This window comes from Nothobranchius furzeri, chromosome 4 (genome assembly GCF_043380555.1).
Source record: "Nothobranchius furzeri strain GRZ-AD chromosome 4, NfurGRZ-RIMD1, whole genome shotgun sequence".
NCBI lineage: Eukaryota > Metazoa > Chordata > Actinopteri > Cyprinodontiformes > Nothobranchiidae > Nothobranchius > Nothobranchius furzeri.
Window position 1 is genome coordinate 48,634,758 of NC_091744.1, and position 15,459 is coordinate 48,650,216.

Consider the following 15,459-nt stretch of genomic DNA (forward strand, 5'->3'; position numbering starts at 1 on the left):
TTTTGTTTTTGTGAAGCACCTCGTGATTTTTATCTTGAGAGGCGCTATACAAATGATATTTTCTTCTTCTTCTTCTTCTTGGACCGGGGTATCCCACCCGCACAGCAGACTGGCTGTGCGGGTGGGATACAGGCCATCTTCTGATTACCTCCACAGGCAATCAGAAGATTGCCTGTGGAGGTCTAATGTGGACTGGGACTGTTAAATTACAAGCGGAGCGTCAGACCACTGCGATCGTAACTCTGTGGTCTTTTACATCAGTTCTTTCTACACAGTCGGAGATAAGCGGGACGCTAGCTGCATGTTAACCAAAGCTAACAGCGTTTTCCTGGCCGTTTTCAGCAAGAAAAACACGTGAGAGCTACTCCAAAGTAAAGGCGCCTCCGGTTTGCTTAGCAATGAAATCATAACTGGGGCGACGGTGGCACAGGTGCTACGTGCTCGCCCCGTAATCGGAAGGTTGCGGGTTCAAGTCCCACTCAGTCTGTTGCTGTCATTGTGTCCTTGGACAAGACACTTAACCCACCTTGCCTGCTGGTGGCGGTCAGAGGGACCGGTGGCGCTAGTGCTCGGCAGCCTTGCCCATCAGTGCGCCCCAGGGCAGCTGTGGCTACATCGTAGCTCGTTCCCACCAGCGTGTGAATGTGTGGGTGTGAATGAGTGAATGACTGGTTGTGTTGTAAAGTGCCTTGGGGGGTTCCAGGACTCTAGAAAGCGCTATATCAAATACAGGTCATTTTCTTTTTGCATTCACTGCAAACAGGAATGTTTGAAGTCCCACCCCTCCATGAAATAAATAACATAATGCTCTTCAGATAACTTTTTCCAGGCATTGACCGTTGATGATTCATGTAGGGTTAGGGTTACCTTACCTTTCTGCTGCAAGTTCAAACCATAAACACACTGTAGGCATTCCTATGCATTTAGCTGTCATTAGCTGTTGTCTGACATGACCATGACTGCGTGAGGAGCAGTAGCTGGGACTCACGGCCCTACATCCTCAGTTCTCACACTCTGGCACAAATTTGGCTTCACTTTTCATCAACAGAGGGATGAGAGGCTGTGTGTCTTTATACAACACATTATGTAGAGGTTTGATTGACTGTTTGTTGAGGAAGGAGTGCTCACCTCACTCCTCTTTCAGCTCTAGTTAGCTGGGGCCAAAGCCCCTACCTTCCTCCTCCTCACCCGCTTCTGATACTAAGTTTTCCCCTCCTCAGAGGAGACCAGATCACTTAATGTGCTTAAGAGACCCCAAACAGGCGTGACTCCTACAGGCCCCATTTAGATGTCCTGGAGGGGATTCAGGAGGTCAGGAGGGGGCTTAAAGTTGGGGCTTCTGGGGAAGAAAACGGGGGGAGGATGACTCTTTATGCTCCTGGAGTCCAATGAGTAAGTGAGTTTTATTCATCATGAAAGACTCCACATGCAGTGATTTTAAATCGTCAAATTCAACCTTACCTCTCTATATGTGTGGCATGAATGACACAGTTAAAATGATTTAGAGGCCATGTTTGGTCCATTAAGGCTTCATTTAGCAGCGTTTAAAAGAAAGCAGCTGCTCATGGAAGACTCTCCTGGAGTTATTTAGGCTGAAAATACTTTCTCCCAGCTTTAGGAACTGCATGTAGCCATTTCCTGGCCTTTGCTGCCCCGGGGGGAAACATCCATCACTTGACATTTTTAGTGGAGCTTTTCAATTAAGCAATGAAAACTGTAAAGCTTGTCTCCTCTTTTTTCAACTAAGCAAAGGCAAGTAAATCGCTTAAATAAATGCATCATTAGTTTCAGCGCTGGGCTGTCAAAATTCATTATCAGCTTACGCCATCCACAGCAGCTTTACTGTCACTGCAACATAAATGTTTACTTTGAATTACGGCCTTTTTGTGGGATTTCAGCATACCTCATAAATCAGCAGCCTTTCAGATTTCTTCCGGTAAAAACAAATGTGTGGAACGTCGCTTTGATTTGATTTCACAGAGAACCCACAAGGCCTCGCAAAGCTGTTGGGAAAACTCAGAGCCTTCCCTTTGAGTTGTTCTACCACTTTAAACATGCAACACAGGGAACTCCCCTGAGTCCTCCAAACAAATAAATCACCCTGACACGGCCACTGAAAGCTCTCGCTGCCGACCTGTCCCTGGGCCAAATGTAGTTACTACAAAACATGACAACCCTGTCCAACCAACAAGGCCCTTGACTTCCAAACATGACTGCTGCTTCACTGCACCTGCTCAGATCCACAGACGTGCCAGTGTTGTTATCCTTTTCTTTGTGTGTTACAACAAGAGGCACAGACATGTGACTTTTGACTTTTGTAACTGTTTTTGGTTGAGTGCAGTTGGTGTGGCTGAGCTGGGCCTTCAGCAGACGAAGCAAACGAGGAGGCAACACGATCAGCGGCAACTGCAGACCGACGCTTATCAGTCTGACCGGCTCTCAGACAGGTCAGACACTTCACGTACATCATAACACGGATAAACACACTTTAAATAGTCACACATGTTTATCCTTACCAAGTATAAAGGCTTCGAATGATTTATGAAAACAAACATGGCCTCAAGTGTTAGAAAAGTGAGACTTTCATTAGAATTTCTCAGGAGAAATCCCAGAGATAGACCGTTCAGAGCAGCAGGACGTGTCTGCCTCAAGATTCTGTTTGACCTGACCGCACAATAGGTCAGGGTTGGACACGTTCAATGTGATCTGGATTTCAAAGATCACATTCATGTCATAATTTATGTTAGATTTTATGGGGACTAATCTTTGCGACCACTTTATGGTAAAGGGTTAGGTTAGGCGGACGGACAGATGGTGTGAGATGATGATGTGTAGCATTAAAACTCTGATAAATAAGTTTCCTTTTATCCACAGGGAGCCTTTTTTACCTGGATTAAGCTCATCTGTCCTGAGTGGAGGCAGAGTGCAGCTTGTGGTGAGTGTGGTTCCTCTTCACCTTCGTCATCCTCTCCTTATTCTGCTCTTTCTACTTATTCCACCTTTATCTGTGATCCACTGATTTCCCTCTTTTCTATTCATTTTCGCTCTCTCTTCCTCACATTTTTGTTTTTAATCACATTTATTTATCTCATTTAGATCCTTTTTTAAATCATTTTTTGAAATCTTTTTTATACTTGAATTGTTGCTTTTGTGAAACTCCTCGTGATTTTTATCTTTAGAGGCACTATATAAAAGATCATTTTCTTTCTTTCTCCTGTTTACTTCAGACTGCAGAGCTGTTAATTGTTTTTAAGGTTTCAACATTTTAGATTTTCTGTACCAGGGTGTGTTACTTGTGTTTCCCTCTATTATGGTGTGTACAGGCCGATTCTTCACATGTGGACTGTGGACCGTGTGCTAACACAAGCCCGGTCTCCCGGCCTTTCAAACTGAACACTTCTCCTCACAGACACATCTTGGGTCATTCCAGTAAGTGTAGTGGATGTTTTCAGTCAAGATCACCTGTTATATAGGAAATCAGTAACACAGAGGAGAACTAGATTTTTTTTACCTTTTCAGTTTGACTTTTTCTGTGTTATTTTGTTTTATCATCACCAACTCAAAACAACAACAACAAACAAAAGAAAAACATTCTGTTGCTGAAATCCAGTGTTTACCCAGTTGTATTATGTGTTGTTAAAATCTGGTCTTAAGCATTTAAAAACATAATATACAATTAAAGCTGCAAGCAGCGTCGTTCGGCCCTCGCAGCTCCGCGCCGCTCCGGCCTGGCCGGCAGCCCGGGGCACCAAGGCACATCTGGCAGAACAGAAACGTCAACCACTCCGACACCAGAAACCGCAAATGGCCTCCTAGTCCGCACCTCACCCTGACTCAGCATCCCGTCTGAGCTCACCATTAAATTACATTGTAAGGTTATGGCGTTACGCCAGAATTCGCCATGGCATCAAAGCCCCTCCCTTTCTGGAAAGCTATCATAGCTGAATGGTCATTACAGCATCATGAAGACAGTGCATGACCTTGGTGTCATGTTGACTAAATTAGAGGGCACAAATATGGGCATTTCAGCATAAAAAATAACTTCCTGTATTCAGGGGGCGGGACGTAGGTGATGTCAGCTGTCCACATTGTCATTGTTTAAAGATATGGTCAATGATCACACAGACAAAGTTCGAAAAAGATCTGATCATGCACATGGGAGTTAAGTCAAGTAAAGTAATGGCGAAAGGTCAAAGTTTGAGGCTTAGCCACGCCCACACCTTTCAACTTTTGAAAAATCCGACGGTTGAATTTTTTCCCCTATGTCTTAAGAGTATATAGCAGAAGTTTGAAGGCGATTGGTGAAAAGGGCGAAGGAGCATCACTCTCCAAACAACGTGTGCCAAAACAACTAAATCGCGTACTTGGACCAAAATGGCCGACTTCCTGTGCGACTTTGCACTTGGCTCCAAGAGACTTTTTTGTAGGTCCTGAGACAACACATTAGTATACCAAATTTCGTAATCCTCAGTCAAAGCATGGCTAGGGGCTGACAGTTTTAATGGTCCTAGGGGGCGCTATTTCCGAAAATAGGCCACGCCCACACATTTTAGCTGACCATTTCTATTGGGGGTCAGACTAGGATCACTCACAACAAATTTTGAGGTGATATCTCGATAACTGAAGAAATGAGAGGCAAACGTATTTCCATGGCGTGATGGTGATTTTCGCCATGCTCCCAAAGCCCCGCCTTTTTTCGAACCCTGCCAGTACTGGAGCCCAAGTAACCTCAAGTTGTCTGCTGCTATTTGCCAGAGAATCCTGGTGATTGGGTAAAAGGAGTCCAATAGGGAGCTGTGAAAAAAAGAGTGGCATGGCAAAAGGTCAAAGTTTGAGGCTTAGCCACGCCCACACCTTTCGACTTTTGAAAAATCCGACGGTTGAATTTTTTCCCCTTCTTAAGAGTATATAGCAGAAGTTTGAAGGAGATTGGTGAAAAGGGCGACGGAGCATCACTCTCCAAACAACGTGTGCGAAAACCACTAAATCGCGTACTTGGACCAAAATGGCCGACTTCCTGTGCGACTTACAACTTGGCTCCAAGAGACTTTTTTGTAGGTCGTGAGACACCACATTAGTGTACCAAATGTCGTAATTCTCAGTCGAAGCATGGCTTGGGGCTGACAGTTTTAATGGTCCTAGGGGGCGCTATTTCAGAAAATAGGCCACGCCCACCAGATGTTGACATCAGATTTTTGGAGGGGCCGGACTAGGATCACTCACAAGAAGTTTCATGACGATATCTTTAGAAATGACGAAATGGGAGGCAAATGTAAGGCCACGGCGGTACGCCTGACTTCGCCGCGCCGCCACAGCCCCGCCCTCTGCCGAAAACTCCCATAAAGTGACGCCAAGCAACCCCCACTTGTCTTGAGTTACCAGCTACAAATTTGTGGTGATTAAGTGAAATGGGGCAATTTGGGACCTTTCACAGTAAAACTTGACCTTTTTGGTCCTGAGGGGGCGGGGCTTGTGTGATGTCATCATCCGACATTTCAATTTACTTTGTGGGGAGATGACGAATGACCACAGAACGTTTGGTAACTCTATTCCATTCAGTTACGAAGTTATAGCAATTTAAATTTTTTTGGCGAGAAGTCAAACTTCGAGGCCTGGCCCCGCCCCTTCAACATGTACGAAAACTCAGAATCCTTGTCTCATTTTGTTCGCCCATCTCTTCTGAGCAATTTTACACCACTTTTGAGACGATCGTGCAAAAAATGATCGAGCAATCCAATCAGAAACGGACCCTAAAAACGGCAAAAACGGCAAAAAATCGCCATTTCAACCCAAAATGGCCGACTTCCTGTTTGATATTGACCATGCTTGCAAGAGACTTTTCTGTGAGGACTGTTGAGTACTACAAGTGTACCAAATTTCATAACTGTACGATAAACTAAGCTTTATGGAGAGGTTTTTTTTTTTCACTTTCTAGGGGGCGCTGTTCAGCCATTTTCTTTGAGATTTTTTGGGACCTTTAAAATATCAAATTTTTCACCAGGCCTGACAAGTGTGCAAAATATTGTGAGTTTTGGGGTACGTTAAGGTCCCCAAAAAGCCGTTCAAAGGGGGCACGGAATAACAAAAAAAGAATAATCAGAGCAAAAACAAGAGGCCTTCGCAGCGCTTTCGCTGCTCGGGCCTAACAAGCTTGTGCCTCAAACAGGGTCCAGCACCAACCATCCATGGTTGAAATGCTGATCAGAGAAAAGAATTTGAGCGGAGTGCTCTGAGTTTTCAGCCTGGTGGAGGAAGCCTGGAGTGTAGTTTTAACTACCCGACCTTAAGACACACCACAGAAGAAGACAGAAAACATCAGCCCAGATGGTGATATTTATCTGATGGATAATTAGCTAATTCAGATATGAGTGAAAACTATGTATTAAGCCGCCCCCCTGAGCTGGCGACACTGCCTTGGGTGTGTGTGTGTGAGAGAGCGTGGAGTTATTTTTATTGTTCATTGTATTTGTAGCAACTTTTTCTTGACTTTTCTTTTAATTTTTTCTCCAATTGGAATCTGCTCCAACTACACATTATGGCTGTTTTCGATACATGTATCCTGGTGCTCCTTGTGTGGCTGTGCGCAGTGATTTGCTGGCACCCAGTGCAAACACTGCGAGTCAGGAGCGGTGATGGCCTACCGGTCTACACGTATACCCGGGATGAACTTTTAGGTCTGCAGCTGCATGCGACAAGTAAGCCTTTTCTGGACCCTGAGCTGGATGCTACCAGTGTCAAAACCAGGAAACGAGGCTGCAGAGCGGGGATCAAAGTTAAAAATAGGCGGCGAGGGTACAAGCCGGTTCTTCCTTCTGTGATCATCGGAAACGTGCGCTCACTTTGCAACAAGGTTGACGAGCTTTCTGCGTGTGTTCGCTACGACCGTATGTACCGGCAGAGTAGCCTGATGTGCTTCTCGGAATCCTGGCTGTCGGAGAAGATACCGGAGTCCCACGTGAAGATTGATGGATTTACGCTTCGCAGGATGGACAGAGACCTCAGCGTGACAGCTAAGAAGCAAGGCGGAGGGGTGTGTACATATGTGAATGAACGCTGGTGTCATCCGAGCCATGTCACTGTTAAGGAGCGGGTGTGTGACGAGAACGTTGAGCTGCTGGTGGTAAGCTGCCGTCCCTACTACCTCCCGAGGGAGATCTCCCACATAATTGTAACTGTTGTTTATATCCCACCGTCGGCCAACGGAAAGCGAGCTATAGAGACAGTTTCTAAAGTGACACATAAGTTACAAAGCTCTTCCCTGGATGCACTGTTCATTATTACAGGGGATTTTAATCACTGTTCTCTCTCTTCTACGCTCCCGTCCTTCAGACAAATGGTTAAATGTCCCATGCGGGGGAAGCGGATCATTGACTTATTTTATACGAACATTAAGGATGGTTTTTATTCGTCAGCCCTACCCCCACTTGGTAACTCTGATCACAATCTTGTGTTACTGAGGTCCAGGTATACACCCGCTGTACAGAAACAGCCGGTTACGTTTAGGGCGATGCGCGTGTGGACGGAGGAGGCGTGTGAAACTCTGAGGGGATGCTTCGAATGTACAGACTGGTCTGTTTTTACTGAAGGATGTGACTGTGATGATGTTGATGACATTGCAGACACAGTGACTTGCTATGTTAATTTCTGTACTGATTTGGTGCTGCCTTGTAAACAAGTTAAGGTTTTTGCTAATAATAAACCATGGGTGACCAGAGGTTAAGGCAGCAATTAACAGGAAGAAGTTTGCTTTTTACAGTGGGGACCCAATGCAAATTAAGGTGGCACAAAAGGAGCTTAAGACACTGATCCGACGAAGTGAGCAGCAATATGAAGATAAGATGGAAACCTCTATTGATGGTTCTAATTCGAAGTGTCTTTGGGACAGGATGAAAACCATGACTGGCTATGGGGGTAAAACAGGTTTACACAGCACCGGGATGGATGTGAATGAGATGAACTAGTTTTTTGCCAGATTTGATGATCGTGATTTTACACATGAACACGACAAACTTAAATCAGCACTTGCCACGGATCAGGTTGAGAATGCATGCTCAGAGATTAGCTTTAGTGTTGAGGATGTCCAGCAGCAGTTTAGTCAGCTTAAGCCTAACAAGGCAGCAGGCCCTGATGGTGTCCATCCATACACCCTTAAAGTTTGTGCAGAGCAGCTTGCAGCTGTCTTCCACTACATTTTCATGTTGTCCTTGTCTGCTGCCAAAATACCTGTAATGTGGAAAACCTCTTGTCTTGTGCCGATCCCTAAGAAAACAGGTGTCAGCTGTACGTTGTCCAATCTTAGGCCTATTGCGTTGACATCACATTTAATGAAATGTTTTGAGAGAATTGTCCTTAAATGCCTAAGAGAACAAGTTGTTTCCTTCCAAGACCCCTTGCAATTTGCATATAGGAAGGGTGTGAGTGTGGATGATGCCCTTCTGTATCTGCTGGACATTATTTATAAACACCTTGAAAAAGCCAGCAGTTCAGTGCGACTTATGTTCTTTGATTTTTCTAGTGCTTTTAATACCATTCTGCCCCATATTTTAGGAAATAAGTTATTGGATTTTAAGCAGCACAATTCCACCACTGCCTGGATTTTAGACCATCTCTAAAACAGGCTTCAGTTTGTGAGGGTTGGTGGTAAGTGCTCGGACTTGATTTTTACGAACTCTGGTGCACCACAGGGAACAGTTTTATCTCCTTTTTTATTTACATTGTACACAGCTGACTATAGGCACAGTTTACCATCTTGTCACTTACAGAAGTTCTCTGATGACACTGCCCTACTGAGCCTGATCTCCCGGGGTGACGACCTGGCTTACAGGGAGGAAGTTAACTCCTTTGTTGGATGGTGTGATGCAAATTTTCTACAGCTCAATGTTGGCAAAACACAAGAGCTGGTTATTGATTTTAGGAAGAAAAAACAAACATTCTCTCCAGTGGTCATCAAAGGCCAACCTATAGAAACTGTGGAGACATATAAATATCTCGGGGTGTACCTCGACGATAAGTTAAACTGGAAAAGGAACAGTGATTCTGTTGTTAAAAAGGCCCAGTCCAGATTGTTTTTTTTTCTTAGGAAGCTAAGATCTTTTGATATAAGTAGGAGGCTCTTGAATGTGTTTTATCAGGGGATTATGGCCAGTGTGTTGTTTTATGCTGTGTTGTGTTGGGGCAGGAGCCTCACTGCTGAGGACAAAAACAGGATCGACAAAATGATCAAGAAATCTGGCTCAGTAGTTGGGCAACGCTTGGACTCATTTGACATGATCATCGACAAAAGGATGAAGCGTAAACTTAAGACAGTTATGACTCTGGAGGATCACCCCCTTCACCACATTTTTAAGGATCTCAGGAGCTCTTACAGTGGGCGAATGTTAATGCCCTGGTGCTCCACTGAACGTTTTAGGAACTCTTTTATTCCAGCTGCAGTGCGTTTTTACAATGACCATTTCGTATGATTGTATATTTGATATTTTCATATTTTATCAGGACCAGTGAATGTTTTACTGTGTGGATATGCATGTTGTGTTTACTTGTCCAAGGCAATTCAATTTCCCCCTTGGGGATTAATAAAGACAACCTTGAACCTTGAACCTTGAATTTGTGTCATTATCACACACTGCTGAAGAGTGTTGGGCAAGTTACTTCAAAACTGCAATGCATTATTTATTACTCATTACATTACAATATTACTGATTTTAAAATGTAAGGCACTATACTACTTTTGCATTACTTTAAGTTACTTTCACCAAAACAACTTCAGTATGAATCTGGTCATGTGACGCTCAGTGAGCTCATGACATATATGTGGAAGGTGATGTGGTGTCTGAGCTAGGATTGCTGTTAAAAACAGTCAGATATAATAACAGTGCTTTAAAATGATTGTTTATTAAATAAAAACAACAACAATCTGTACTCTCAGCATGCTGCCATCTTATATTAACTGAGCAGGGTGTGAGGTGGTGGGGGCTCCAAGCCTATATTTGCCTTGGTCCCCAAATGCCTTGATACGGCCCTGGATGTGGGACTGACTTCTGGGGTGATCTGATTCTATCACATGTATAAATATTAAAATGCTTATATATTATTGCTTTTCACAGGTAAAAATGTGTATTGGGGATAAATCTTCCTACTTTTTTTCTTTTCAAGCACTTTGTTTTGTTTTCTTGATTTTATGTGAATAATTTCCGGCCCTTTCTCTCTCTAACCTTCCTGCATGCTGCATGTTTTCTCCGTCTTCCAGAAAAACTGTTTCCTAGATTTCCTACTTTCTAACTAGTCAGCCAAAGGGATCTACTGAAAGCAAAAAAAAAAAAAAAAAAAAAAAAAAAGCTTAACATGCTCCAGCAGCAATGAGTTGAAATCACCGGGGCACAGATTATGAACTCAGCTGAAAAGTACATGAAGTACCAGAGAATATGGGCTGATATAAACGATCGCAAACTAATTACTTTGTTTTGGTGGAGCGATTTTGTGAATATAACAGCAGCCGCGTGCAGGACGCAGCTGGAGTATTTGAGCCATTACCGCTGCTCACAGAATGCCCGCAAAGCTGAGTCCATTAATGACGTCATATATGTGGATACTGGATCTTTTATCAGGTTTCCCGCAATTTGAATTTTTAGGAAACCTACATCTTGATTCTGGGTTTAAAAATGCATTATAATTACTGCGTTACTGACACTTGTACCGAGTAAATATTACTATTTTCTTTCCCTGTAATGCCTTACATTACCACATTACAGCAAAAAGCCATGCATTCCAGTAATTAACTGTGCCGCGTTACTCCCAACACTGCTGCTGAAAGGTAAAAGATGAGCAACCTTGTTTGTTCCTGTGTCTGTTCTTAGTAAAATATCTCATAAACCTCTAGAAGGATCTTAATGAATCTCATTAGGCCTTGTCAGGATGTCCATCTTTAGCTTTTGGAGTCACTCTACATCAAAATGGCCACCACAGCTAATCAGCACTAGCAAAACAAATAAAGTCTTAAATCATTTGTACACTAAGATCATAGCATCTGCCAAATAAATAAACATAAACATATGCTAAAATTGGATGTTGTAGCAGCTTAAAGCTAGCCTGGCCTAGACTAGCCATGTCACGTTGAGAGGATGGTTTGGACCCAAAATGCAGTAACCCAGGATGACACGAGGCAGAAGTGGATATGAAGTAAAAATCCTTTTATTTTAGGAGGCTGGGCATAAATCCAAAGGCAAATGCTGGCAAAAAAGGCAAAACAGAAGCTCTTTCATGAGCAAGATCAGGAGAACGCACGAGACGGACAAAACAACACTGACAACGACAATGGACCGACAAGACACAGAGACAAGACAGGGCTTAAATACACTGGGGCATAATGGGAGGCAGATGAGCTGCAGGTGTGTGGAGTGTGGGGGAGGACCAGGTGAAAGCAATGACTAATCAGGGAGGGAACTCACATGACCTAAGAAAAAACCTAAAAACAAAAAAGCAACCATATAACTAAAATTCTAAAGGGAAGGAGAACTACAAAAACCAGTGGGACAAAACATATTAAAGAGACTAATAAAAATGAAAAGCTGAAACTATAAACACTGCAGAGGGATGACTGGCTGCAGAGGGGTGACTGGAGAAGACTAAAGGAACACAGGAGACACATAAATTAGATGCAGACAAAGGACATATGAGGGCGCTATGAAACACAAAAGGAGAACCTGGAGTGGGAACTGGAGGGGCTGGGGAACAAAGGGACACAGAACATGACAAGCCATCCTATAAAATGTAAATAAAGTCTGGGTATGACCCACAGACAGATTAGCCTGACCTGTCAGACTCCTCCTAGGGTCCAAAGGTTTACAATGTCATCACAAACTGACAAAAGTAATCAAATAAATACATACATAAATCACGTAAAGGTTTAGGTAGAAGTCAGGCTTATAATATGTTTCTACTGTTAAACAAAACACGAATAAATAAAACTAATGGCTTTCAAACCCTCAATAAATTTGGCCACGACAACTACAGCGTCACACACAGCGATGCTCTGTTTCTCATAAACAATGAAGACAGCGGCGGAGTTCGCTGTGGCTCTTTTTTCTGTTCTAAATGATTTGAATGTCTTTAAAACCACAAGTAGAAGCACTAAAAGCCTTTCCTCGAAAAAAATAAAAGATGTTTGCGCCGCTGCCAGACGCCTTTTTTTTACTACAGCTAGAAAACTACAGTGTCGGCATTTCCGTCTTTTTTTCTGATTGGTTACTTTTGAGCTGCCAAGTCCCGTCCCTCAAGTGCTCTCTGCCTGTGAGTTACCAGATTCTCTCTGTGCAGAATTACACAGAGGACGAGTCTGGCAGGCCAGGCTACAGACAGATCTCAGTGGTGGGGCAGAATCTACGATTGTCTTTCAAACTGTCTCTGCATGCTATTGGACAATGCTAGGACCAATCAGAGCAACAAACAACGTAACACATTCATCTCTATGGAACTCAGTCAACAGGGCAGTCTGCCATATTCAGCTGAAGAAGAAGAAGTAAGAACATCCTTTTTCTAAAGTAAGGACCAAAATACCTCCATCTGCTCATGACTCAAAGAATAGCCCAAGTCTAAATTGTCCAAAATTGATGCCAAAGCTGTTTCAAATGAGGGCCATTTCTGAGCCGACGCCATCTTTGTAGTTTTTCTCATTGCAGCTCTGGTGCCAAACCCATCCAATCTCTCTGTACTGTGATTGGCTAGACCAAAAATTATTCTGTCATATAGTAGACCTGCTGAAGCTACAATGGAGTGTAGCTAGACCAACCTGCGAGCTAAACCTTTTGATACTGAGATGGTTGGTCTATATTTCTGGGCTAGCTTAAAGTCACATTCATCACATATTCAGGGAGCTACAAAAAGTTTTTGTCTGAAGCTTTAGAATCAGCCCTGTCCCTCTCAGCACATCGTGTCATGTTAGACGGACTGAAACTACAAAGTAAACTCTGGATAAACATCTACAATGCCAGCCTCAAGCCTCTACAGCTGATGGACATTAACACACACAGAATGGCTTTAACTTTAGAGTCAGTTTTACAGATATGGAGCATCAATAATAGATGTTGTTGTTGGATCATGTCTTCATCCCTGACCTCACTTCTTTTCTGCTGGAGCCTCATCTCCAGCGTTTCCCTGTAAGCCTCCTTTTTGTACTCAATAATTAATGAATAAACAGATCATATTTATGTTTTATTACATTTTATTTCAGTTTTGCAACGGAAGAATTTGCAGAACCTGAAAGTAAAAGATTAGTAAAATGATTAGGTTTCACACCACCTCCTTATTTTGGGTCACAGGGACCTGAGTGAACAGGACCAGACTTATTCAGAATGGTCTGATTGGTCCCCTGCTCTAACAGGGGAGGAGGGGGAACTGCAGGGTCGGAATGGGGACAGGCTGCCATGAATTTCTTTCCTGACAGGAAGTGAGCGGAGAGAGACTGAGAAAGAGAGAGAGTAAAAAAACATTCCTTTTAGTGAAGAATGACTGACCCTTCTGTAGAGTCAAGTGAGGGCTCAGGAGTTTGAGTGACAAAGATGCTACTGACAGCAGATGACTACTTTAGACGGGTCCAGGGCTGGACTGAAGGAGATCCCTGTCTCTGCTAATGAAGCCAAATTGGATCCCGGTGATGATTTCAGAATGAAATCCACGAGGTGCAGCAATGAGAGGCATCGTGCTACGGAGACAAAGATGTTTTTCCCCCAGGAGTGTGGCTAGAGAGAGAAAGGCTTGTTGTGTGAGTTTAAAATCACCCTTTTACCCAAATGGTCCGGGTTAAACTCAAACCAGCACAGAAAGACTATCGAGCAGAGGTCATGGGGTACTTGAAATAAATCTGTGTGTAAAAAGCAGCTTTTTAAACTAATTGAACCTTTATTTAATTCATTTTTAAGCTTTGCACTACCTTTCCCTCTGCATGCATCACAGTTTAAACGTGTAATATTCTCCTGGTTTGCCTAAGCAGTAAAAACAGTGTAAACACTCTGGATACTAACTCTTCTCCTGCTGCGTCAGCATTTACCAACACTGAGCCATGAACTACTTTTTCAGACTCACAACATATTTTCCTTATGTGTGCAGAATAAACTAATTAACTTGTACATTACCTTGTTAAACCCAAACAGTTTGGTTTATCTGTGTGCCTTTAATATTAGAACAAGTGAATTTGCACAGAAAATGATAACTCATGCAAAATGTCTGCTGTTCTTTTTTGATTACGAACATATTTCAAATCATTCTGCATTCGGAGGGTTTTTTCTTTAGATAAAAATGAATGAGCCAAAAAGTTGCTGCCCTCTAGTTTCCCCTCACAAGACGGTGTTTCTAGAAACCCAACTGAAACAATAGTTGGCCCAAAACTAGAGGTGTGATCAGCTTTATCGTCTCACATTTTGGCTTTGGGCCAGACCTAGCAATACGTCCCAGGCCCCTCACCTGCAGGCCACTCCATCCTCACCCCCCACTGTTTGGCTGCCTGTGTGGGGCAGCTGTGGAGACAGCAGCCTTGAGCTCTACACGTGGAACACATCATACCAAGCAGAAGAGCTGCTTTTGTTTTGAGTGTATGAAAAGCTTTGTTCTGATCCAAACGAAGGGCCTCTTTTCTTGGCTTACTGAGCCAGAGAGCCTATGTTTAGCTTGAGATTTAAAGGGATAGTTCGGTGCTTTTAAGTGGATTTCTGTGGATAGTTACTATTAATACTTTATCTGTTGTAGTGTTGCTCTTTCAACATCTATGGTTTGCAGAAATTGAGATAGATGGTCTAATGTGTAGTCACAGCAGAGCCAAGAAAAAAAACGTCTCTAATCTCTAAAACGTTAGATGAGGGGCAGTCAATCAGATTTAATCAGCATATCTTTGATGTTTCTACAAAACCCACTTTCAAACCATTGACTGTACGTAAATTATTGCCAAACCCTCCGCACCATCTCCCGTAGGTTACTGAAGAGCTGAACTGAAACCCAGTGGGAGGTTCCCACCACCGCCATTTTAGTCGTGTCATGTGTCTCGGAAAGGAGGTGGAGGCAGAGGATTAACACCCAACAAACACTGAGGCATGCAGCTACAAGCTAAAGGAGCTAACTGACGCTAATGGAGGTTGACGAGCGTTTTTAGCCAGAAAACCACGACTGAATGACTCAGCTACCCTTTAGTTTCTGGGTTGTAACACTTTTAATGTGAGGCCGAGGTTGAGGCTAATTACATCTAAACAGATTAGTTACAAAAATGCATCTCCCTCTGAGTTGTCATGACGGTAAACTTGACTTATTAAACCTAAAATGTTTTTAAACCAGACTGTAGACATTTTCTCTGCTGTGAAGTTGAGTCAATAGGGAGCCTAAGTCACGTCCATCTATTTCCGCACCACGGGTCCCGCGGAAGAACGAAAAAATGAATGCAAGTCAATGGGGCTAAAAACGCTATTTTCTATCTCCGCT

The 15,459-nt window shown here is 43.2% G+C and overlaps 1 protein-coding gene across 6 annotated transcripts in view; it reads left to right on the forward strand.

Annotated features, from left to right (window-relative positions):
• Nucleotides 1–15,459, forward strand: part of LOC107397133 (leucine-rich repeats and IQ motif containing 1) — a 90,630-nt gene that overhangs the window by 59,709 nt on the left and 15,462 nt on the right. For 4 of the 6 annotated variants that reach the window (XM_070550213.1, XM_054737468.2, XM_070550211.1 and 1 more), the window contains 4 exons: nucleotides 2,342–2,447; nucleotides 2,875–2,935; nucleotides 3,324–3,429; nucleotides 6,588–15,459. The exon at nucleotides 6,588–15,459 is cut by the window's right edge. In XM_070550213.1, coding sequence (XP_070406314.1) covers nucleotides 2,342–2,447; nucleotides 2,875–2,935; nucleotides 3,324–3,429; nucleotides 6,588–7,720 — 1,406 coding nt within the window. In that variant the 3' untranslated portion in view covers nucleotides 7,721–15,459. The remainder of the gene's footprint in view (nucleotides 1–2,341; nucleotides 2,448–2,874; nucleotides 2,936–3,323; nucleotides 3,430–6,587) is intronic. The other 2 variants (XM_070550212.1, XM_070550214.1) reach the window with 1 other exon arrangement.